The 22118-nt window shown below is 61.5% G+C and overlaps 2 protein-coding genes and 1 non-coding gene across 3 annotated transcripts in view; all 3 read left to right on the top strand.

The window, feature by feature from the left end:
• Positions 1 to 241: 241 nt before the first annotated feature.
• On the top strand, positions 242 to 11925 carry SENP3 (SUMO specific peptidase 3). The gene is given in 12 exon segments (XM_074941193.1): positions 242 to 339; positions 6196 to 6920; positions 6923 to 7060; positions 7205 to 7453; positions 8021 to 8132; positions 8315 to 8462; positions 8751 to 8798; positions 9231 to 9308; positions 9947 to 10084; positions 10317 to 10400; positions 10697 to 10747; positions 11468 to 11925. Coding segments are annotated over 12 exon segments (1980 nt in total). The 3' UTR covers positions 11579 to 11925.
• A 6367-nt stretch (positions 11926 to 18292) lies between these two features.
• Positions 18293 to 22118, top strand: part of EIF4A1 (eukaryotic translation initiation factor 4A1) — a 4260-nt gene continuing 434 nt past the window's right edge. The window contains exons 1-6 of the mRNA XM_074941089.1: positions 18293 to 18343; positions 19939 to 19987; positions 20416 to 20548; positions 20848 to 20987; positions 21572 to 21740; positions 22020 to 22115. Of these exons, the coding sequence (XP_074797190.1) occupies positions 18321 to 18343; positions 19939 to 19987; positions 20416 to 20548; positions 20848 to 20987; positions 21572 to 21740; positions 22020 to 22115 (610 nt within the window). The 5' untranslated portion in view covers positions 18293 to 18320. The remainder of the gene's footprint in view (positions 18344 to 19938; positions 19988 to 20415; positions 20549 to 20847; positions 20988 to 21571; positions 21741 to 22019; positions 22116 to 22118) is intronic.
• On the top strand, positions 21815 to 21941 carry LOC141979072 (small nucleolar RNA SNORD10). The gene has a single exon (XR_012636501.1). It is a non-coding gene; the product is annotated as a small nucleolar RNA SNORD10 (small nucleolar RNA).

Below are 22118 nucleotides of genomic sequence, written 5' to 3'. Positions count from 1 at the left end.
TCTGAGGGACGCACGCCGTGGCCGTGACGTGACACCCCAGGAGCGAGGCGTGGCCCCGCCCAAGGGGGCAGCGCGGTGACGCAGAACGCAGCGTGCAGTCGGAGGGGGGGGGAAGGGGAGGAGTGACGCCGCGCGCCGGGAACGTGACGTAAGGCGGCGCTTGCGTCCGGGGGAGGGGGCGGGGCGGCGGAGGTGACGCGGCGCGCGCGGCCCCCCCTTTTTTTTTCGGGCGCGCGGGTTGATGACGCCATTGGGCGGCGCCGGCGGCTCCTCGGTCCTGGGAGGCGGCGGCGGCGGCGCAGGGAGCCGGAGCGAGGCCCCGCTCTCCGGGGGGGGTGAGTGGCCGGCCCCGCCCCTCGGGCCTGTCCCCACTGCGGTCCGCCGCCCCTCCCCCCGCCCTGTTCCCGCCCGGGTCCGCCGCCGCCCCTTCCCCCCCCGCGCGCCCTGTTCCCACCTGGGTCCGCCGCCCCCGCCCTGTCCCCACTGCGGTCCGCCGCCCCTCCCCCCCCGCCCGGGTCCGCCGCCGCCCCTCCCCCCCGCGCGCCCTGTCCCCACTGCGGTCCGCAGCCCCTCCCCCCCCCCCGCCCTGTCCCCACCCGGGTCCGCCCCCCCTCCCCCCTCGCCTTGTCCCCACTGGGGTCCGCCGCCCCCCCTCCCCCCCGCGCGCCCTGTTCCCACCCGGGTCCGCCGCCGCCCCTCCCCCCGCGCGCCCTGTCCCCACCTGGGTCCGCTCCTCCCCTCCCCCGCTCTGGGGGGGTGTTAGAGGCTTTGTGTCCCCCCCCAGTTCCCCTTTCCTCCCTTGATCTTCTCCTGGGGGGGAGCTGATGGGATCTCAGGGCAGAGCCCCCCCCCCACCAGTCCCGTCCCCCCCGGGAGCTTTGCCTGGAGTCCGAGGCACTTTCCCCTCCTCCCCCCCCCCCGCCACATACCCAGGCCCGGGGGGGGGCTTCAGTGGGGTTGGCCGGGGCGGCCCCCACCCCCTCCCCCCGGCGCTGTGACAAGGGAAGGAAGAGACACACCCGCCCCCGGTCCACCCCTTCCCCCAGTCGCCGGAGAGCCCAGCACCGCCATGGGGGGGCTTGGCCCTTTGCCGCCGGATCGGGGCTGGGGGGTGGGGGGGTCGCTGACAAAACACCCTGTCGGGCTTGGACTCAGGCCTCTGCCTCCCTTCTAGGCTGCCTCCGAATCCGGCCGGGCTCCCGGGGGTACGGCCGCCCTGCGGCGTGGGCTTAACTCGGGTTCGCTAACCCACCCCCCGAAACCCCGGGCTTGACCCCCCGAGTGAAAAACCATGCGACTTTGCTGCTGCTTTGATCTCTGCGGCCGTTCCAACCCAGAAGGTCCTGACTCTTGCAGCGTCGAGGTGCCTTTCCCGTCCCTCGCTCGAACTCGCCTCCTTTCCCGGCTCCGTCGCTGGCTCGGCCTTCTCCTGGCCTCCGCGAGTGCTGCTCATCCCCCCCTCCACGCGGCTCCGCAGGTCGTTGGCTTTCCCCCTGCCCCCCCCCCCATCTCTATCGCCGGCTTGTCTTTGCTGTCCCGGCCCTTGCTGCCCGATCCCGAGCATTGCCCGTTCGCCATCGAGAGAGCCACTCCCGTGCTCTCGTGAGAGCCATCGAGAGAGCCGCTGCCGTCTCTGAGGTGGTGAGATCTTTGTTCTGGGTGTCTTTGCCTAGCGCCCTGGCCTCCCGGTCCATGCCCGGTAATGCGAACAAGAGGGCACGCACGCTGCGCAGCTGGATTAGTCGAGCTCACTGTGGATGCGGGCAGCTCCTTGCCTCCCGCCATTCCCCACCCCCTGACAGGCTCCCTGGGACCACCTCCCATCCCCCTCTCTTGCAGCTTCTTCCCATCTCCCCCATACCAGGGGCTCTGTCTGTATCCCCATTCCCTCCGCTCCCTGTGCTAGGGGCTCTCTGTGCCCCCCCATTGCCTCCTTCCCCCATGGCAGGGTCCCTCACTTCCCCCCCACACGAGGGACTCTTCCCCCCCCCATACTGGGGTCCCTCAGTCTCCCCCATGCCAGAAGTTCTGTGTGTCCCCAATCTTCCTCCCCCATGCCAGTGGTTCTGTGTGCACCCCGATTCCCTTCTCAGCCCCATACCAGGGTGCCCCATTCTCTCTCCATTCTGCCTTCTCCCATGCCAGGGCCCTCCAGTCTCACCCCGTGCCCATGGCTCTGTGTCATCGTCCCCCCCCCCCCCCATTGCTTCTTTCCTCCATGGCAGGGAGGTCACATCTTTGCTGTGCCTACCTTGGGAAAGCTTTCTATTTCAGCAGCAGGTCGTGTCTACACTAGGCAAGCTGCTTTGGACACAGCTTTTCTGCCAAAGCCCCACTTTATATCGGTACGCTCCCCGTTATCCGAAACACCCCGGGGGACCCGGAATTTATTTGGGTACGCGAGAGTGCAGAGAAATTGAATCGGCGGCAGGGGTTGTTGTCTTCAGTCCTGCCCAGGGATCTCTGCTTTATGATCTGAACCTCCGCGTTCTCCAGATCCCTTCCTTGGGTAATGCAGAGATTCGGATAAAAGGGGAAACGGGAGTATAGTGTATATTAAAAACACCCTCTTGGAGTGAAAGAAGCTAGACTGGTAATAGTCAGTCGTAGCATAGTGTGGCACGATTATATTGATAGGAAGGTGCTCATGCCAGGATAGCTTTCAGCTTGTTAGATTTAAGGCCAGATCATCTAATGAGTCGGACCCAGTATATCCCCATTAAATGTTACCCACTCACTTGCGTTGGACTATGTACCGTCTTCTGGTCTGGCTTGGAAGAGTTCAATTGATGGAAAATCCACCATGTGGGAGTTTGTTCCAACGGCGACTCCCCTCACTGTTGCAAATTGGTACCACATCAGTAAGGCCCCTACCAAATTCACGGCCACTAAAAGCGCGTCACGGACCGTGAAATTTGGTCTCCCCTTGTGAAATCGGGTCTTTTGTGTGCCTTTACAATATAGATTTCACAGGGGAGACCAGCGTTTCTCAAACTGGGGGTCCTGACCCAAAAAAGGTTATTTTAAGGGGGGTCATGGTATTGCCATCCGTACTTCGGCACTGCCTTCAGAGCTGCGCAAGCAGAGAGCAGCACCCTGCCAGCTGCAGGGCAGAAGTAAGGGTAGCAGTACCTCAACACCCCCTACAATAATCTTGCAAACCCCACTCCCCGCACGACTCCTTTTTGGGTCAGGACCCCTGCAATTTCAACACCGTGACATTTCAGATTTAACAAGCTGAAATCATGACATTGATGATTTTTTAAAATCCTATGACCGTGAAAATGGCCCGTGAATTTGGTAGGGCCCTACGTATCGGAATTTGCCTGGCTTCAACTTCCAGCCGTTAAAATCTTGATCTGCCTTTCTCTGCTACCTTAAAGAATTTAGTCCCCGGAATTTTCTCCCCAGGACTGTAATCAAGCGAGCTTCTAAGATGAATCTTCTTCGCAAGGAGATAAATAAGAGGGGAGATGCTAAAAGTCAATAAAATAATTAGACTTGGGACGATTAAGTAAAAGTCGATTTCAGTGTACACACGCAGACAGATGAGAAAATATTTTCATTGATGATCATTGACATTTACGGCTAGGCGAAGGAAGCCGATATCCTTAAATCAGTTTTGACGTGTGCTATTGACAGTCCGTGTTTTAAACGGTTGTAAATCTTTAGCTTTTTGGAGCTCAACTTTTACTGTTGTTAAATTATTGCCCAGCTGTGAAAATTTGAAATAGATAAAAACATTTAAAATAAGGCAACCCATCATTTTGCACAACTGTGAAAATGTAAATGGCTAAAAATCATGGGAAAGGCTGAAAAATAAACATGGATATAATATCCATCGGAATTATAAAAAATAATTAAATTCTGTCTTGCTTAACCATATTGGGATAAAGAAGACGGACTGGGAATTTCTGTTGTCTCTGTCTTGAGACAAGAACAAGGGGACAGTCCATGAAATGAATTTCCTTTGATCAGGTTTGAATTCGCCACCTTTTCATTTGCACGTATTGTCTAACTGCGGTTAATCGGCGGAACTCTCTGCTTCAGGCCAGCAACGTAACAAGATACAAAGAGGGATTGGCCATCTCTCTGGAATATCCAGAGTTAGGATAGTGAACGCTAACGAGTTTTGGAAGGGCAGTTAAACCTACCTCATGCTTCAGGATTTAAGCCGATCTCAGAGATCAAGACGAGACATTTGTAGGGGGTAGTTTATCCCCCATCTGTAGGGTTTTTACATCTTTGTTTGAAGTGTCTGAGGCTGGTTGGATTTGATCTGGCGATTCCAGCGCTGCACAGATGCACAACAGAACCGGAAGGGACCTCTTACATCATGGAGACAAGATCCCCTGCCCTACTGGGCAACCCTGTCAGATAATCCCATTCTTAAACTGCTGAAGCTCTGTCTTCAAACCAGTTAGGTTCTCCTCCAAATTCCCAGCCTCCGATCTTGATTTAAACATTGTCGGTGATGGACAATCCACCACGATCCTTGGTCAGTTGTTCCAGTGTTTAATTATTCTCATAAGAGCGGCCAGACTGGGTCAGACAAAAGGTACATCTAGCCCAGTATCTTGTCTTCTGACAGTGGAAATGCCAGGTACCCCAGGGGGAATGAACAGAACAGGGAATCATCAAGTGATCCATCCCCTGTCATCCATTCCCAGCTTCTGGCAAACAGAGACTAGGGACACCATCCTGGCTAATAGCCGTTGATGGACCTATCCTCCATGAACGTATCTAGATCTTTTCTGAACCCTGTTATAGTCTTGGCCTTCACAACACCCTCTGGCGAGGAGTTCCACAGGTTGACTGTGCATTGTGTGAAGAAATACTTCCTTTTGTATGTTTGAAACCTGCTGCCTATTAGTTGCATTTGGTGACCCCTAGTTCTTGTGTTCTGGGAAGGAGTAAATAACACTTCCTTATTTACTTCCTCCACACCAGTCATGATTTTAGAGACCTCTCTCGTATCCCCCCTTAGTCGTCTCTTTTCCAAGCTGTACGCCTTTTTCCCCCCTGTGCATTTCTCTAGTTGGGGGGCTGTCAGTGCGCACAGAGATGGTGTTAGACTTTTCTCTGCGAGATTGAAAAGCCCGTTATGCAATATTTATTCCGCAGGTAGATATTTAGAGTGATCAAGTCACCCTTTCACCTTCTCTTTGCCAAGCAAACGAGACCGAGCTCTTTGAGTCTCTCAATCTAAGGCTGGTTTTTGAATCATTCCTACAGCTCTTTCATTCCTACCCCTCTCCGATGGATCATAGAAGAAGAAGATTGGGGTTGGAAGGGACCTCAGGAGGTATCTAGTCCAATCCCCTGCTCAAAGCAGGACCAACCCCAACTGAATCTTCCCAGCCAGGGCTTTGTCAAGCTGGGCCTTGAAAACCTCTAAGGAAGGAGATTCCACCACCTCCCTAGGGAACCCATTCTAGTGCTTCACCACCCTCGTCCTTAAGTTGTGGGCACCACAATGGGACACAGGATTCAGAGAGCTTTCAGTCAGACACGCAAACGTATTGTGATTTAATATAGAGACCAGGAAGGGTGAGACACCCTTTATTGGACCGGTTTTCCCTGGCGAAAGAGACAGGGGTTTGAGCTTACACACGGACACTCTCTGGGTCCCCGAGAGCTCGTCTCTCTCATATCCTGGGAGTGACACAGCTACAGAGGCCAACGGAAGAAGTGTGGAGGCTCCCAAATTGGTCCAGAATCAATGGGTCCCTGTCCGGGGGTGAAACAAATTTGGCCAAACCAGCCTCAAACCGATTCAAGAGAGTCCATTACGGTAGCGTCTAGGAATTCGAACTGGGCGGGGACTTATGCTGAGTGTTGCACAGGCCCTGTCCGACCAGGATTGGGGTCCCCCTGGCATCGAGGTTCTCCCCACCCCCCACCCCAAGATACGGATGCCCCCCACCACCCCGACTGGATTTGGATAAGGTCTGGGCAGTTCCTGGCCTGATTGTGCCAGGTCCCAGCTGGGATCAGAGGTCCCCTGTTACGCTGACGGTGACTCTCCCATTGTGAGGTGTGTTGCCACCCCTCCTCCCTCAGTACCCAGCAGAGTAGGAGCATGGGGGAAACTGAGGCACGGGATGGGTGGCATGGCAGTGAGTCCAGGATCTCCCTGGCATCCAGTGCAGCAGGAGGCTGGCAGCCCTTACCCTTGTCCCCCGCTCCCTACAGGCACGTCGGAGCCATGAAGGAAACCATCCAGGCCAAGAAGCTGTGGGGCCCCAGCCCTGGGCTCCGTGAGCCCCCGAGGCGGGAGAGGCTGCGCCTGGCGTCCCAGGACTGGGAGGAGCCCCAACCCCCGGCCCCCAAGCATGGCGGCTGCTTCGAAGGCGGGCGCCGGCTGGCCTACACCAAAGAGCAACCCCCGGGCTTCGACAGCGAGGAGGAAGGCCACGCCGGCGACTGGGACTTGCCTCGCGTCGCGGGCTGGGCCCGGAGCAAAACCACCGGGGAGAAGGTGGCCAGGAGCGGAGGCCCGGACTGGCCCTTTGCCGGGGGGCGGCCACCGCTCCTGGGGGCCAGCAGGCGGCGCTGCCAGCTGCGACGGCGTCAGCGGGCCCGGCGGGCTTTCCGCATGCTGCTGTATTCCAAATGCTCCTCCCTGGCCTTCCCCTGGAAGCTGTGGGGCAAGCTGGCCTGCCGGGGGCGCCGGCGGGGCAGCGCCAAGCGGACTCGCTCCTCCCTCTCGCCCGGCTCCCAGCCCGACGACGACCTGAAAGGCTGCCCCCTGGAGGAGGAGGAGGAGGACTGCCAGGGCGGGGCCAAGCCAGGGCCCTGCCCCTTGCGCTTCCGGCCCCGCCCCTCGCCCCGATTGGACTACCACCTGGGCGGGGCCTTCGCCCCCTCGCCCCCCCGGCTCACCCTGCTGGGGGCGCTGATGGGCGAGGAGCCCGGCTCCTCCCGTACCCGCAGTACGCCCAGCTGCAGCGGGCGGACGGCGCCATGGAGGTGGGCGGGGAGGACGGCGCCCGGCTCCCAGCAGAGCGGTCGCCCCCCGGGAGCAGGAGAGAGGCGCCCACGCTGGACGGGGACCCAGGTAACCAGAAGGGGGCGGGGGGGCCTCATTGCTTGTTCTGGGAAGGGGCTATGGCAGAGGGGGTGGAATTGGACCCATAGGGAACCCCTTACACCCATCCTCCCCCCAGCGTAACGGGCCCCATGTCTCCTCCCCCGCCCCCAGGCCCCGCGGGCGCCCTGCCCAACGGCTTCGCCTCCCTGGCCCCCGACGGCGACCTCGGAGCCCTGGCCGCCGCCTCTTCGGACCCCAGCATCGTCATCAGCAATGTCTGCAGCATCGGCGGGGCCCACGCGGTGGAGGAGTTCTTCCGGGCCAAAGATGGGCCCGGAGGGCCCCCGAGAGAGGCGCCCCCCGGGGAGAAGGCGGCACAACTCAGCCCCTTGCGGGAGGAACACGTCACCTGTGTACAGAGTAAGGAGCTGTAGGCCCCCCTCCCTATGCGGGCCCCCCCAATAAAGGTGGGGAGAAGGCAGGGGAGGGGCTAGTGCAGGAGGACGTCACGCCAAAACGGGTGTAGCGTTGACCTCCCGCCACAAGGTGTCAGGCTTTCGTTCAGCAGCCTTGGGGGGGTGAAGGGGAGGGATTAGGACAGGACGCAGCCATGCCGCCGGGCAGTGCCGCTTTCTGGCTTCCTCCCCTTTGGCGACTCTCCATGCTTCCCTACTCAGTTAAGACCCAGAGAAAACCAGGCACCATCACTAGGTTTCAGAGTTAACATCCCACTTAGCTCGTCTGGGGGACATGACGCACCAGTGAGCCAGGGTCTCAGGCTGCCCGCAATGCGGTGATCTTGGGGAGCGTTTTTTATAAACATCAGTGGTGGAAAGAGGCTTGCTTTTTGTACGCAAGCTAAGATGAATCGCGGTCTCTGACTGCAGCATCCCTGTATAACCAGCCGCCCCACCCCAGAGGTGGCCGCATCTCAGCCCCCAGCACTGTCACCTCAGCTATTCTATCCTGCTGCTCTCCACCCCGCAGGCATTCTGGATGAGTTCCTTCAGGCCTACGGCAGCCTCATCCCCGTCAGCACCGATGAGGTGGTGGAGAAGCTAGAAGACATTTTCCAGCAAGAGTTTTCCACGCCACAGAGGTACCCGGGAGGGATTAGAGCAGGACGGGGGAGGACTAGGAGCCAGGACGCCTGGGTTCTCTCCCTGGCTCTGCGAGGGGAGTGGGGGCTGGTGGGTTAGAGCAGGGGGAGGGGCTGGGAACCAGGACTCCTGGGTTCCATTCTCATGCCTGCCTCCCACCCCTGGCTACCCCCCTCCACAGGAAGGGCACGGTGCAGCAGCTGATCCAGTCGTACCAGCGCATGCCGGGCAACGCCATGGTGAGGGGCTTCCGGGTGAATTACAAGCGCCACGTGCTGACCATGGACGACCTGCAGACACTCTACGGCCCCAACTGGCTCAATGACCAGGTGGGGCGCTCAGCAAGCCCACCGGGGGGGGCACTGCAGGGCAGGGGGCCCTCCCCTGGCAGTCAGTACTGGCCCCCAAGCCCCAGGGTGTCTCGGCACTGGGCGAGGGGTCCCTGTATAACCAGCCACCCCGCCCCAGAGGTGGCTGCATCTCAGCGCCGGGCGAGGGGGGTCTCTGTGTAACCAGCCGCCCCGCCCCAGAGGGGGTCGCATCACAGCGCCGGGCACCAGGCCCGGAGTGGGGTGGGGTGCCCCTAACCCTGTCCTTTCTCACTGTTGCGTGCGTAGGTCATGAATATGTACGGGGACCTCGTCATGGATACGGTGCCAGACAAGGTGAGCGCCCTCTTACCTTGAGTTTCGGGGTGGCGGGGTGCCATTCTAAGGAACCGCCACTAGGTGGCAACCTGCAGCTGATGGGGACTGACCCCCCTCGATCCCGACCTACAGCCCCTGTTACCCCAGTCATTGGCTTCCCCTGCACCCCCCACTGGGGTAAATCAGGCCTGCCCCACCACTTCAGCAGAGACTTGTTAGGAGTCGGAGAAGCCCTGGCCCTGGGAGGGGAGTGGGGCCTGGTGGTTAGAGTTGGCGGGGGGGCTGGGAACCAGGACTCCTGGGTTCTCTCCCCAGCTCTGGGAGGGGAGTGGGGGCTGGTGGTTAGAGCTGTGGGGCTGGGGCAGCCCAGAGGCCCTGCTGCGCCCGGCCGGGTGCAAGGGCCCGGCCTGGGGCTGTTGGTGTCTAAACAGAGGCTCCCTCCCTCCCCAGGTCCATTTCTTCAACAGTTTTTTCTATGATAAGCTACGAACGAAGGGGTACGAGGGGGTGAAACGCTGGACCAAAAATGTGAGTGTGTCGGGGCGCTGTGCGGCAGGGAGCGGGGCGGGGGGCTCGGCAGGGGGCGCTCTCCCCCGTCAGGCAGGGCTTGCCCTAGGGGGCGCTGAGGGGCAGGGAGCGGGGAGGTGGGCTTGGCAGGGGGCGCTCTCCCCTGGCAGGCAGGGCTGGCCCTAGGGTGGTGCTAGGGGACACAGTGGGGCAGGGAGCGGGGCCGGGGGCTCGGCAGGGCCTTCTCCCTTTGGATGTAGGGCTGGCCCTAGGGGGCGTTGGGGGGCAGGGGGCTTGGCAGGGGGCGCTCTCCCCTGGCAGGCAGGGCTGGCCCTAGGGGGCGTTGGGGGGCAGGCAGCGAGCTGGGGGGCTTGGCAGGGGGCGCTCTTCCCCCGGCAGGCAGGGCTGGCCCCAGGGCGGCGCTAGGGGACGCAGTGGGGTAGGGAGCGGGACGGGGGGCTCAGCAGGGGGTGCTCTCTCCCCTGGCAGGCAGGGCTGGCCCCAGGGTGGCGCTAGGGGACGCAGTTGGGGCAGGGAGTGGGGCCGGGGGCTCGGCAGGGGGCGCTCTCCCCCCTGGCAGGCAGGGCTGGCCCCAGGGCGGCGCTGGGGGGCAGGGAGGAGGTGGCTGGCTGGCTGAGTGCGTGGGGCGCCCCCCGCAGGTGGACATCTTCAACAAGGACCTGCTGCTCATCCCCATCCACCTGGAGGTGCACTGGTCCCTGGTCTCCGTGGACGTGAGGCAGAAGAGCATCACCTACTTCGACTCCCAGCGGACGCTCAACCGCCGCTGCCCCAAGGTAACCGGGCAGGGGGGCAGGGGGCGGGGCCTGTCCCCTCCAGGGGGCGCCGGCTCCCACCCGGCCCCAGGGCGGGGCCTGGCTGGCTCAGGGGGGCGGGGAATGGGGCAGGGGCCTGTCCTTTCCAGGGGGCATCCATTGCACCCTCAACTCCTGGCAGTGGCCCCTTCCCCCCCCCCCTTGAGTCACCCCCTTTGTGCTCCTCCTGCCCCCCCCTCAACCCCCCCCCCAGCACATCTGTAGGTACCTCCAGGCTGAAGCAGACAAGAAGGATCGGCCGGACTTCAGAGATGGCTGGAGGGGCTCCTTTAAGATGGTGAGTCAGGATGCCTGGGTTCTCTCCCCAGCTCTGGGAGGGGAGTGGGGGCTAGTGGTTAGAGCGGGGGGGGGGGCTGGGAGCCAGGACTCCTGGGTTCTCTCCCTGGCTCTGGGAGGGGAGTGGGGGCTAGTGGTTAGAGCGGGGGGGGGCTGGGAGCCAGGACTCCTGGGTTCTCTCCCCAGCTCTGGGAGGGGAGTGGGGGCTACTGGGTCAGGGCAGGGCGTGGGGGCTGGGTTCTTGCCGCGGGCAGGGGGGTGCTCGGACTTCACTCGCCCCCCCTCCCCTCTCCCCAGAACGTGGCCAGGCAGAATAACGACAGCGACTGCGGAGCCTTTGTCCTGCAGGTGAGCGGCGGCTGGGGCTGGGGGGGAGCCGGTGGGAGCAGCGGTTCCTCACTGGCCCCCCCCCCATCGCCCAGATCTCCCCCTGTGCACACTGACAGCCCCCCAGCCACTAGGCCCCCCTTAGACCTGCCAACTCCGCCCATAGCGGAGGCTGCAGGGACGCCGTTCGCATTCTCTCCCCCGCCCCCTGAGTCCAACCGTGCGTTTTCCCCATCGCGTTGGTGGGCCGCGTCTCACGCCACCCGCGCTGGTGATGGGCCGGGAACTGGGCTGAGACCCGACGAGCTCAGCTCACGCGGACTGGGGCCGGATGGGAGCCGGCGCCCCCTGGAGGGGACAGGCCCTGGGCCCCAGGCCCCGCCCTGGGGCCGGATGGGAGCCGGCGCCCCCTGGAGGGGGACAGGCCCTGGGCTCCATTCCCTGCCCCCCTGAGCCAGCCAGGCCCCGCCCTGGGGCCGGATGGGAGCCGGCGCCCCCTGGAGGGGACAGGCCCCGTGCTCCATTCCCCGCCCCCCTGAGGCAGCCAGGCCCCGCCCTGGGTCTGGGTGGGAGCCGGCGCCCCCTAGAGGGGACAAGCTCTGGGCCCCATTCCCTGCCCCCTGAGCCAACCAGGCCCCACCCTGGGTCCGGGTGGGAGCTGGCGCCCCCTAGAGGGGAAAACTTTTTCTTTGTGCCCCTGGTTAACTCTGCTTCTCCCCCCCCCCCCCCCCCGCCCCCCAGTACTGCAAGTTCCTGGCGCTGGGCCGGGCATTCACCTTCACCCAGCAGGACATGCCGAAGCTCCGGCGACAGATGTACAAGGAGCTTTGCCACTGCAAACTCAGCGTGTGAGACGCCCCCCCACGCACCCACCTCTTCCCTTCCGGATGGGGCCACGCGGACACCGCCTCCTCCCCCGCTCCGGGGGGGGCACCCCGAACCCCAGGACGGGCAGCGGGAAGGGGCATTAACTCTGTAGCATTGGAACTGTTCAAGCCGGGGTGAGGGAGGCAGCTAATCCCAGCTCCCTCCTGCCCCTGCCAACCAGACTTCTGGGGGACCGTTTTTTACTTGGGGGGGGGGGGGGCGTCCCCCTCTCCCCCGGTTCTGTATTATTTTTTTCATATTTAAACCCAGTTTCCCTTGTTACATATTTGGAGGGGGGGGTTATGGTAAATACACCCCCTACCCCTGAATTTTGGGGAGACACCAGCTTTGGGGGGAGGGGTGTCACTACGGGGGCGGGGGGAGAAGGAGCCATTTCTACCCACACCTCGGGGAAGGGGGGCAGAGGGGAGATGACGTTGGAATCTCTACCCCCAACTTTTCTTCTCCCATGGGTTATTTGTGTTAGTGAAGTTGTATGTTGGGGGGGGGGGGGGCACAAGTTTATACACTGGGCTGTGAGATGAGAAGCTTTTTTTTTTATATATATATATATATATAATGCGGCGGGAAATTGTTCTGGGCAATAAACTTTGTTTCTTTGGAGAACCCCCCCTGGGCTTGAAATGTGGGTCCTGCGGGGAGGGGGTGTCATTTCCCCTGTGTACTCCCCCGCCCCGCCCGCCAAGCGGGGCAAATTGTTTCCCCGTGTTGGCCGTTTGGAGGAAGAATGTCTGCTAGGGGGCGCCGGGGTGGGAAACGGGACACTGGTAAGACAAGCCGAGTTTGAAACAACAAACTCAGCCGAAGCCCGGGACTTGGTGGCCACGGGTGACTTCGACTACCACGACGTCTGTCGGGAAAACAATGTGGCAGGGGACAGCTGATCCGACTAATCCTTGGACTGCCCTGGAGGCCATTTTTTCGCTCAGAAGGTGGAGAAAGCAACTCGGGGCGAGGCCTTGACGAAGGGGGAGGAACTGGTTGAGAATGTGAATGTGGAAGACAGTTCGTGATTCCGGGGAAGCATAGGACGGAAGACGGCATAATAAAGACAATGGATTTCAAGGAGGCCGACTTTAGCAAACTCAAGGAGTTGGTAGGTAGGATCCTGTGAGAAGCAAGTCTAAGAGGAAAACGAGTTTGAGAGATTTGGCCGTTTTTTTTTTGGAGACGTGATTAAGGGTGCAAAAGCAAACGATTGCCCTGAGAGAGAGAGAGAAGTATGGCTGGAGACCACCCTGGCTTAACCAGGAGATCGTCAAGGATCTGAAACGCAAGAGTGGAAACTAGGTGAAATGACAAAGGAATATAAACAAATACGTAGGGACAAAATTCAAAAGGCCCAAAATGAGAACAAATTAGCTAGAGACATACTGGGTAACAAGGAAACATTTGGCAAATCCATTAGATGCAAGAGGAAGACCAAGGAAGGGGTCGGCCCGTTACTCAACGAGGGGGGAGGGAAACGATGATAGTAAACGTTGAAATGGCGAAAGTGCTAAATGACTTTTCTTTGTTTGTTTTCACCGAAAAGCTTCACGGGGATTGGACGTCCCACGTACTGAACAGGAGCTAGGAGCAGAGGTTAGAACAGGGAAAGAACAAGTTAAAAATGACTCAGCCACCTTAGATGTCTTCAAGTCACCAAGGGCCTGATGAAATCAGAGAAGATCAGGGTTGGAAGAGACCTCAGGAGGTATCTAGGCCAACCCCCTGCTCAAAGCAGGACCAATCCCCAACTAACTCATCCCAGCCAGGGCTTTGTCAAGCTGGGCCTTAAAAACCTCTAAGGAAGGAGATTCCACCACCTCCCTAGGGAACCCATTCCAGTGCTTCACCACCCTCCTGGTGAAATAGTGTTTCCTAATATCCAACCTAGACCTCCCCCACTGCAACGTGAGACCATTGCTCCTTGCTCTGTCATCTTCCACCACTGAGAACAGCCGAGCTCCATCATCTTTGGGACCCCCTTTCAGGTAGTTGAAAGCAGCTATCAAATCCCCCCTCATTCTTCTTTTCCGCAGACTAAACAATCCCAGTTCCCTCAGCCTCTCCTCATAAGTCATGTGCTCCAGCCCCCTAATCATTTTTTTTTGCCCTCCGCTGGATGTTTTCCAATTTTTCCACATCCTTCTTGTAGTGTGGGCCCCAAAACTGGACACAGTACTCCAGATGAGGCCTCGCTAATGCGGAATAGAGGGGAACAATCACATCCCTCGATCTGCTGGCAATGCCCCTACATATACAGCCCAAAATGCCATTGGCCTTCTTGGCAACAAGGGCACACTGCTGACTCATATCTAGCTTCTCGTCCACTGTAACCCCTAGGTCCTTTTCCGCAGAACTGCTGCCTAGCCATTCGGTCCCTAGTCTGTAGCGGCGCATGGGATTCTTCCGTCCTAAGTGCAGGACTCTGCACTTGTCCTTGTTGAACCTCATCAGATTTCTTTTGGCCCAGTCCTCTAATTTGTCTAGGGCCCTCTGTATCCTATCCCTACCCTCCAGCGTATCTACCTCTTCTCCCAGTTTAGTGTCCTCTGCAAACTCGCTGAGGGTGCAATCCACACCATCCTCCAGATCATTAATAAAGATATTGAACGAAACTGGCCCCAGGACCGACCCCTGGGGCTCTCCGCTTGATACCGGCTGCCAACTAGACATGAAACCATTGATCACTCCCCGTTGAGCCCGACGATCTAGCCAGCTTTCTATCCACCTTATCATCCATTCATCCAGCCCATACTTCCTTAACTTGCTGGCAAGAATATTTTGGGAGACCGTGTCAAAAGGTTTGCTGAAGTCAAGATGTATCACATCCACCTCTTTCCCCATATCCAGTTATCTCATCATACAAGGCAATCAGGTTGGTCAGGCATGACTTGCCCATGGTGAATCCAGGTTGACTGTTCCTGATCACCTTCCTCTCTTCCAAGTGCTTCAAAATGGATTCCTTGAGGACCTGCTCCATGATTTTTCCAGGGACTGAGGTGAAGCTGGCCAGTCTGTAGTTCCCCGGATTCTCCTCCTTCCCTTTTTTTAAAAGATGGGTACTCTATTTGCTCTTTTTCCAATGGTCGGGGACCTCCCTCACTGGCCACGAATTTTCAGAGTCAATGGCCAATGGCTCTGCAATCGCATCAGCCAATTCCCTCAGCACCCTCTGCTGCATTAGATCTGGACCCATGGACTTGTGCACGTCCAGCTTTTCTAAACAGCCCTTAACCTGTTCTTTCTCCACTGAGGGCTGCTCGCCTCCTCCCCACACGGTGCTGCCCAGTGCAGCAGTCTGGGAGTTGCCCTTGTCTGTGAAGACCGAGGCAAAAACAGCATTGAGTACTTCAGCTTTTTCCACATCCCCTGTCACGTGGTTGCCTCCCCCATTCAGTAAGGGGCCCTCGCTTTCCCTGACCTTGTTGCTAACATGAGTCCATCCTAGAACACTCAAGGAGCTGACTGAGGAGATAGCTCGGCTATTGGTCTTTATCTTCGAAAAGTCCTGGAAGACGGGAGCGATTCCAGAGGGCCAATCTAAGGGCAAGCCGGGGCATTACAGACCCGTCAACTTAACTTCGGTACCCGGAAAGATAACGGAGCAAAGAATTAAGCAACTAATTTGCAAACACCAAGCAGATAATAAGGTGATCAGTAATGGTCAGCATGGATTTAGAGGTTTTTAAGGTCAGGCTTGACAAAGCCCTGGCTGGGATGATTTGGTCGGGGATCGGTCCTGCTGTGAGCAGGGGGTGGGACTAGATACCTCCTGAGGTCCCTTCCAACCCTGATTTTCTATGATTCCGATTTGGCAAGAGCAAATCGCATGAAACCAACCTGCTCGCTTTCTTTGACAGGGTAACAAGCCTCGTGGCTAGGGGGGAAGCGGTAGAGAGGGTCTATCTTGACTTTAGTAAGGCTTTTGATACTGGCTCACGTGACCTCACAAACTATTACGACAGTAGTAGCTACTATAAGAGGTGTGCAGAACGGGTTGGAAAACTGTTCCCAGCGAGGAGTTATCAGCGCTTCATAGTCAAGCTGGCAGGAAATAACGAATGGGGGCCCGCAGGGATCGGTTCTGTATCTTCATCAGGGCGTTAGATAATGGCGGCGAGAGCACGCTTGGAGTTGGTGGCCGACACCCAAGCTGGGAGGGGTGGCAAGCGCTTTGGAGGAGGGGATTAAAATTCAAAACGAGGCGGAGAAATGGTCTGAAGGAAAGAGGACGAAATTCAATCAGGACAGATGCACAGTACCCCACTTAGTAAGGAATAGTCAGTTGCACACAATGGGCACGGACTGCCTAGGCAGGAGTACCGCGGAAAGGGATCTGTGGGTCCCCCCTGCTCTAACCACTAGACCCCGCTCCCCTCTCCAAGCCAGGGAAAGAACCCAGGAGTCCAGCAATCCAGCATGCTATTAATTTACCAGCCTGGCACCATTTGGAGCACGGCGGGGTCGCCCAGCAGCTCGACCAAGGCCAGTGCTACCATGCCGGGCACGGAGCCGGGGGGTGGCTGGAGACCTTGGGCAGTTTTTCTTTCTCGCGGAACATTTCAAAGTCCCGGGCCAGGCGATCCGCAAACAGCATCACCTCGCCCAAAGGGCCCCGACCCATCGAAACGACATCTGGTTTTTCCCCCTAATGGGCCGAAAACGTCTAAACACAAACGCGCCGGCTTTGGAAATATTTCACCTTAGCGTGGGGGCGGGGGTGGTGTTATATTTGATGCATTTGCTCGTACTTTTCTGCCTTGGGGTCCAGCAGACGCCCAGTGGCCTCTGAGTGCGTTTGGCCCGTGCGTGGCAGCCAAACCTTTGACCTTTGTTGCAGCCTGGGGACCGGTTTCGATGCCGTTGTGTGGCTAACGCGCCCCCCAATTATAATCCATCCATGGGCTCAGCCCGGCTGGAGCGGGAGTCTGATGGTGGCCCAATGGTCACGCGGGGGAACGCGTTACCGGGTCCTCTCGTCTGTGGGCCCCTAACTGAGAGTCTCTGCTCGGTGACCCCGGAGCCAGTAACGGGAGCAGGGTGAGAAACGCCAGTTTGTGAGAACAGGCCCACAAACCCGGAGCCCCGCAGCCGCCGACGGCCCCGCCAACCCCTGCCTGGCGGCCACCCAGCCCACCAGGCGCCCCGCTCTCATCCGTTCCCCCCAGCGCTGAATGGGTTTGGGGCAGGCCCACGGCCCAAGAGCCCCCACCTGGCCATCAGAGCCATCAGGCAGGTGGACCCAGGGGTGTGACTGTGGTCTGGTGGGGGTGGGGGGGAGCTGTTGGAGGAGGGAAACTGAGGCAGGCAGAGGTGCCTGTGGAAGCCCAGGGTGGGGAATGAGCTTGGGGGGGGGGGCAGGGAACAGACAGGGGAGGCTCGAAGCAAAGCTGTCCCCACCTAGATAGCTCTGGGTAGGGCCCTTGCTGGGAGAGGCTAGTGGGAGGGGATGGGGGGGAATCCAGGAGGGTTGTGGGGGGGTCCGGTAGGAGGGGATGGGTGGGTGCTGGGGATGGGGGGGCTGGCTGGAGGGGATCCTGGGGGGGCCTGTGGCGGGGGGGCTGGTAGGAGGAGATGGGGGGGCACTGGGAATGGGGGGGGCCTGTGGCGGGGGGGATGGGGAGGGGCTGGCTGGCGGGGGGGGCTGGTAGGAGGGGATCCTGGGGGGGCCTGTGGCAGGGGGTCTGGTAGGAGGGGATAGGGAAGCACTGGGAATGGGGGGGGGCTGGTTGGAGGGAATCGGGGGGGGCCTGTGGCGGGGGGGGCTGATAGGAGGGGATCCGGGGGGGCCTGTGGCAGGGGGGCTGGGGATGGGCTGGCTGGTGGGGGGGCTGGTTGGAGGGAATCGGGGGGGCCTGTGGGGAATGGGGGGGCCTGTGGCGGGGGGGCTGGGGAGGGGCTAGCTGGCGGGGGGCTGGTGGAGGGGATCCCGGGGGGGGTTGTGGGGAATGGGGGGGGCTGGTGGAGGGGATCCGGGGGGGGCGCTGTGGCTGGGGGGGATGGGGAGGGGCTGGCTGGCGGGGGGGCTGGTGGAGGGGATCCCGGGGGGGGGTTGTGGGGAATGGGTGGGGGGGCAGTGGCGGGGGGGGGTGGTGGAGGGGATCGGGGGGGGCGCTGTGGCTGGGGGGGATGGGGAGGGGCTGGTTGGCGGGGGGGCTGGTAGGAGGGGATCCCGGGGGGGGTTGTGGGGAATGGGGGGGGCCTGTGGCGGGGGGGCTGGTGGAGGGCATCCGGGATGGGGGGAGGCTGGGGTACGGGGGCCGGGAGGGGTCACGGCCCGGGTGGGCGAGACGCGCACAAAGGCAGGCCCCAGCCTTTCCCCACCCACGTGTGCGACCCCTAGCGGCCTCACTTCCGGCCCCGGAACCCGCCCCTTCCTGCCCGCCCGGCCATTGGCTCGCTGAGCCCTGACGGGCGCGCGCGCCAGCCAATCGCCGCCCGGCGTGTTGGCGCCTGACTCACCCCGCTGGCGGGCGGGGTCCCCCGAAGTGGGGGGGGCAGGGCGCCTTGACGTCACACGCCTCTTTTCAATCGGCTTTGACGTCACGGGCCGGGAGCCGGCCAATGGGCGCAGAGCCGGGAGGCGGGCCCTGGGCGGGGAAGCAGCCAATGGGAGCGGGGCCGGTGGGCGGGCGGCCAATGGGAGCGGGGCGGGGGCGGGGCTTGCCGGGGGGTTATAAGACGGGGCGAGGCGGGTGGGGGAAGGATCCTGCCCAGGATGTCTGCGTGTCTGGAGAGCCGGTGAGTGCGCGCGCGGCCCCGGCTAGGCCCCGCCGGAGCGTACCACTGCCCAGTCCCCCAGAGGGGCGGGCGCGACCCCCGCGGCGTTCTGCTCCCTGCGTGCGCAGGCCGAACCATTCCGCGGGGGGGGAGTCGGGCGAGCCCATGATAGGAAAGGGGCTTTTAGGCCGCAAATCGACCACGCACACGCGCCCTTTGGGCGGTACCACCCGTTTTGGGGAGAGGGGGGGTGTCATTCCGGTTTGGGAGGTGGATGGGCTAATCAATCCCTTGTTTTCCTTCTCCTTTGGCGGGGGATGGGCGAGTCCATTTAAACCCCCTCCCCGGGGGACGCGGGCGGAAGCATCCGGGCCTGGGGGGGAGGGCAGAGAGCAAGGTGGGCGAGCCCATTCGCGCTCAGGGGGAGGGGGTGCAGTTCGAGCCACCGAGAAGGGGGGCTGGACGGAACCATCCCCGCCCGAGTTTGGGGGGGGGCGGGCGGGCGGTGTGGTGCGCGACGCCATTTTGTGACGCTGGGCGATCTGGATGCGGGCTGGCTCCGGACGGAACCATTCGATCCTGCGGGGGGGGGAGGGGACGAGTCGATTCTCCCCGGGGGGGGAATCCTGTGGGGGGGGGGGGCAGCCCAATTCCAGTAACTCTTTTGTGGGGACGACATGACGGAACCACCCAATGGGGGGGGCGTTAATGGGGCGCGGGGATGCGGGTTGGTCTCGCCTGGGCGGATCCATCCGCAAGGCGTGGGGGGGGAAGATAGCAAATGGACGATCCCATCTCTCGATCCCCCCTCCCCGGCCCAGTCCATTATTGGAAGGGCGGGGGGGAAGGAGCGGTGGGCGAATCCATTCTTTCCCTGCGGGGGGGCGGCGCGCGCGCGGGAGAGGAGAAGCGCGCGGCCCCGCCGGGCGCCTCCATTGTCCTGCCGCTGGGCATCCGGGGAACGCGGCCGTGACGTCACGCCGGCCTCCCCGCCAATGGGCAGAGGGGGGCGGGACTTCCGGGTGTGAGGAGGGGGGGGGGAAGGGCCGAGGGAGAGGCCCGAGCACGTGGAGCGGCCTGGGCCGGGCCTGGGGGCGGCGCGAGGTCACGGCAGGGAAGGGGGGGGGCCACTTCCGGGGCGCGGGGGCCACTTCCGGCCCCTGCTTGACAGGAGCCTGGGGAGGGGGGGGTGGGATTGAGCCCCCCAGGCTGGGGGGGGGGATGGGAAGGGAGGGGGGGGTGGGATTGAGCCCCCCAGGCTGGGGGTGATGGGAAGGGAGGGGGGGTGGGATTGAGCCCCCCAGGCTGGGGGGGGGGTGGGATTGAGCCCCCCAGGCTCTTTAGGCTGAGGCTGTGAGGAGGACGTGATTTGGGGGGGCGTCTAGAAAGGAGGGGGGCGCTCGGCCCCCTGGAGAAGGGGGGGGCACACCCTGCCCCTGGGGGTGGGTGCAGGGGGGTCCTGATGGTGTTGGTGGATGGATGGGGGTGGCGGGGTGAACGGGGGGGCCCCTCAAGTGAGGGTCTGGAGGGGGGCGGGGGAGCAGCCCCGGGGGGCGCCGTCTGGTTCTCGCTAACCTCGTCTAACCCCCACCCTTTGTCTCCCTTTTGCCTTCCAGTTCTAGAGACAATGGCCCCGAGGGAATGGACCCCGATGGCATCATTGAGGTGGGCTGGCGCTGGGGGGGGGTGGGTCTGTGGAGCAGGAGGATGAGTTGTGCAGGTTGGGGGGGGGGCAGCCATGAGGTGCAAGGGGGGTGGATGGGCTCCTTGGGGGAAGGGATAGGGTATCCGGGGGGGGCGGGGGGAGGGCTGTGGCAGAGGCTCTGAAGTGCAGGGGGGTGGATGGGCTCATTGCGGGGGGGGGGGGCTGCAGGGAGCAAAGCAGTGCCTAATGGGGTGTCACTAGAGATGCGGGGGTACCCAGACGGGATTACTTTCGGGGATGGTGAATTAGGCCAGCAGCAGGCTGAGAGAGGTTTGTATGCAGTGGTGGGGATCAAGACAGGAGTCTCGAGGGGCTGGGGGGTGCATGGGGAATTCATGGGCTGGACTTTATGGGGGGGTGTTAACCCCTTCCTCCTCCCCCCCCTCAGAGCAACTGGAATGAGATCGTTGACAGCTTTGACGACATGAACCTGTCGGAGTCCCTGCTGCGGGGAATTTACGCCTATGGATTTGAGAAGCCCTCCGCCATCCAGCAGAGAGCCATTCTTCCTTGTATCAAGGGTGAGTCAGCCCCTGGGGAGGGGGGCATGGGTCCCAGCGGGGCAGACTTCAGTGGCGGAGACCCCGGCCGGACTTTTCCCCCTCCCCTGCTAATGGGCAAAGAGGCGTCCGCTTGGTGGCGCGGCTCTTGAATCTAGCAGGGGGAGAGAGAGACGAGCCCCCATCATCCCAGCGCAGTATCCCGGGCGGTGGCTGTCGCTGGTTCATGCTGGGGGCACACGGCTATCGGGGCTACCAAGTGCTGGGATGCGGCCACCTCTGGGGCGGGGCGCTGACCGGTGACTTCTCCGCTCCCCCAGGTTATGATGTCATTGCACAAGCTCAGTCTGGTACTGGGAAGACGGCCACCTTCGCCATTTCTATCCTCCAGCAGATCGAGCTGGACCTCAAGGCGACCCAGGCCTTGGTGCTGGCCCCAACCCGAGAGTTGGCCCAGCAGGTGAGTTGGGCAGGGCAGTGCCCCCGCCCCCTCATTTAAAGAGGTGACTCAGTCAGGTGACAATCCCTGCCTCGCTCCTTTCTTAACTGAGACATCAAGGGTGACAGAACCCAGGAGTCCTGGCTCCCAGCCTTCACTGCTCAAACCCGCCAGACCCCACTCCTCTCTCCAGAGCCAGGGAGAGAACCCAGGAGTCCTGGGGCATGGCTCAAGGCGTGTGGGAGGGGAGGTGGGAGAGCAAGCTCGGTCCACGTGGTTACTTGGTAGGAATCACGCCCACTTCCTCCCTTGCTATCTGGGCAAAGACGCGTCTGATTGGTGGCGCAGCTCTTAAATCTAGCAGGGGGAGAGAGACGAGCCCCCATTCATCCCAGCGCGGTATCCCGTGCGGTGGCTGTCGCTGGTTCATGCTGGGGGCACACGGCTGTTGGGGGGGGCCCCTCGGTACCAAGCGCGGAGATGCGGCCACCTCTGGGGTGGGGGCGGCTGATTGTGCGGGGATCCCCTCGCCTGGTGCGGAGATACGGCCGCCTCTGGGGCGAAGCCTGGCTCTCCGGCCGTTCACCCCCTCTTCCTCCCTGCAGATCCAGAAGGTCGTGATGGCCCTCGGGGACTACATGGGGGCCTCCTGCCACGCCTGTATTGGGGGCACCAACGTCCGGGCCGAGGTGCAGAAGCTGCAGATGGAAGCGCCCCACATCATTGTGGGGACTCCGGGCCGTGTCTTCGACATGTTGAACAGGAGATACCTGTGTAAGTTCCATGGCTTGGGGGTCCCCGCTCTGGGCGCCCCCCTGGGCGGGTGGGCGTGGACCTGCACCGTATCTGTTCAGTGACGATTCCCCATGCGTGTCAGCTGATGCCAGTGCCACCTTGTGCCCCCTGCTAGGCGTTCTGCCGTCCAGGCCTGGCACAGGGGCTTCTGGGCGTGATCAGAGCTCTCTGACTGAGAACAGCATCTCTGGGGGCTGACTCCCCCCTTGACCCCCGCACCCTGCTCAGGCTAACGGCCTCCCTGCCCTCTCCCCGCAGCTCCCAAATTCATTAAGATGTTCGTCCTGGACGAGGCCGACGAGATGCTGAGTCGGGGGTTCAAGGATCAGATTTACGACATATTCCAGAAGCTGAGCG

Source organism: Natator depressus, chromosome 28 (genome assembly GCF_965152275.1).
Source record: "Natator depressus isolate rNatDep1 chromosome 28, rNatDep2.hap1, whole genome shotgun sequence".
NCBI classification, from domain to species: domain Eukaryota; kingdom Metazoa; phylum Chordata; order Testudines; family Cheloniidae; genus Natator; species Natator depressus.
The sequence above is the reverse complement of the archived record's forward strand: the minus strand, read 5'-3'. Positions and strand labels throughout refer to the sequence as shown.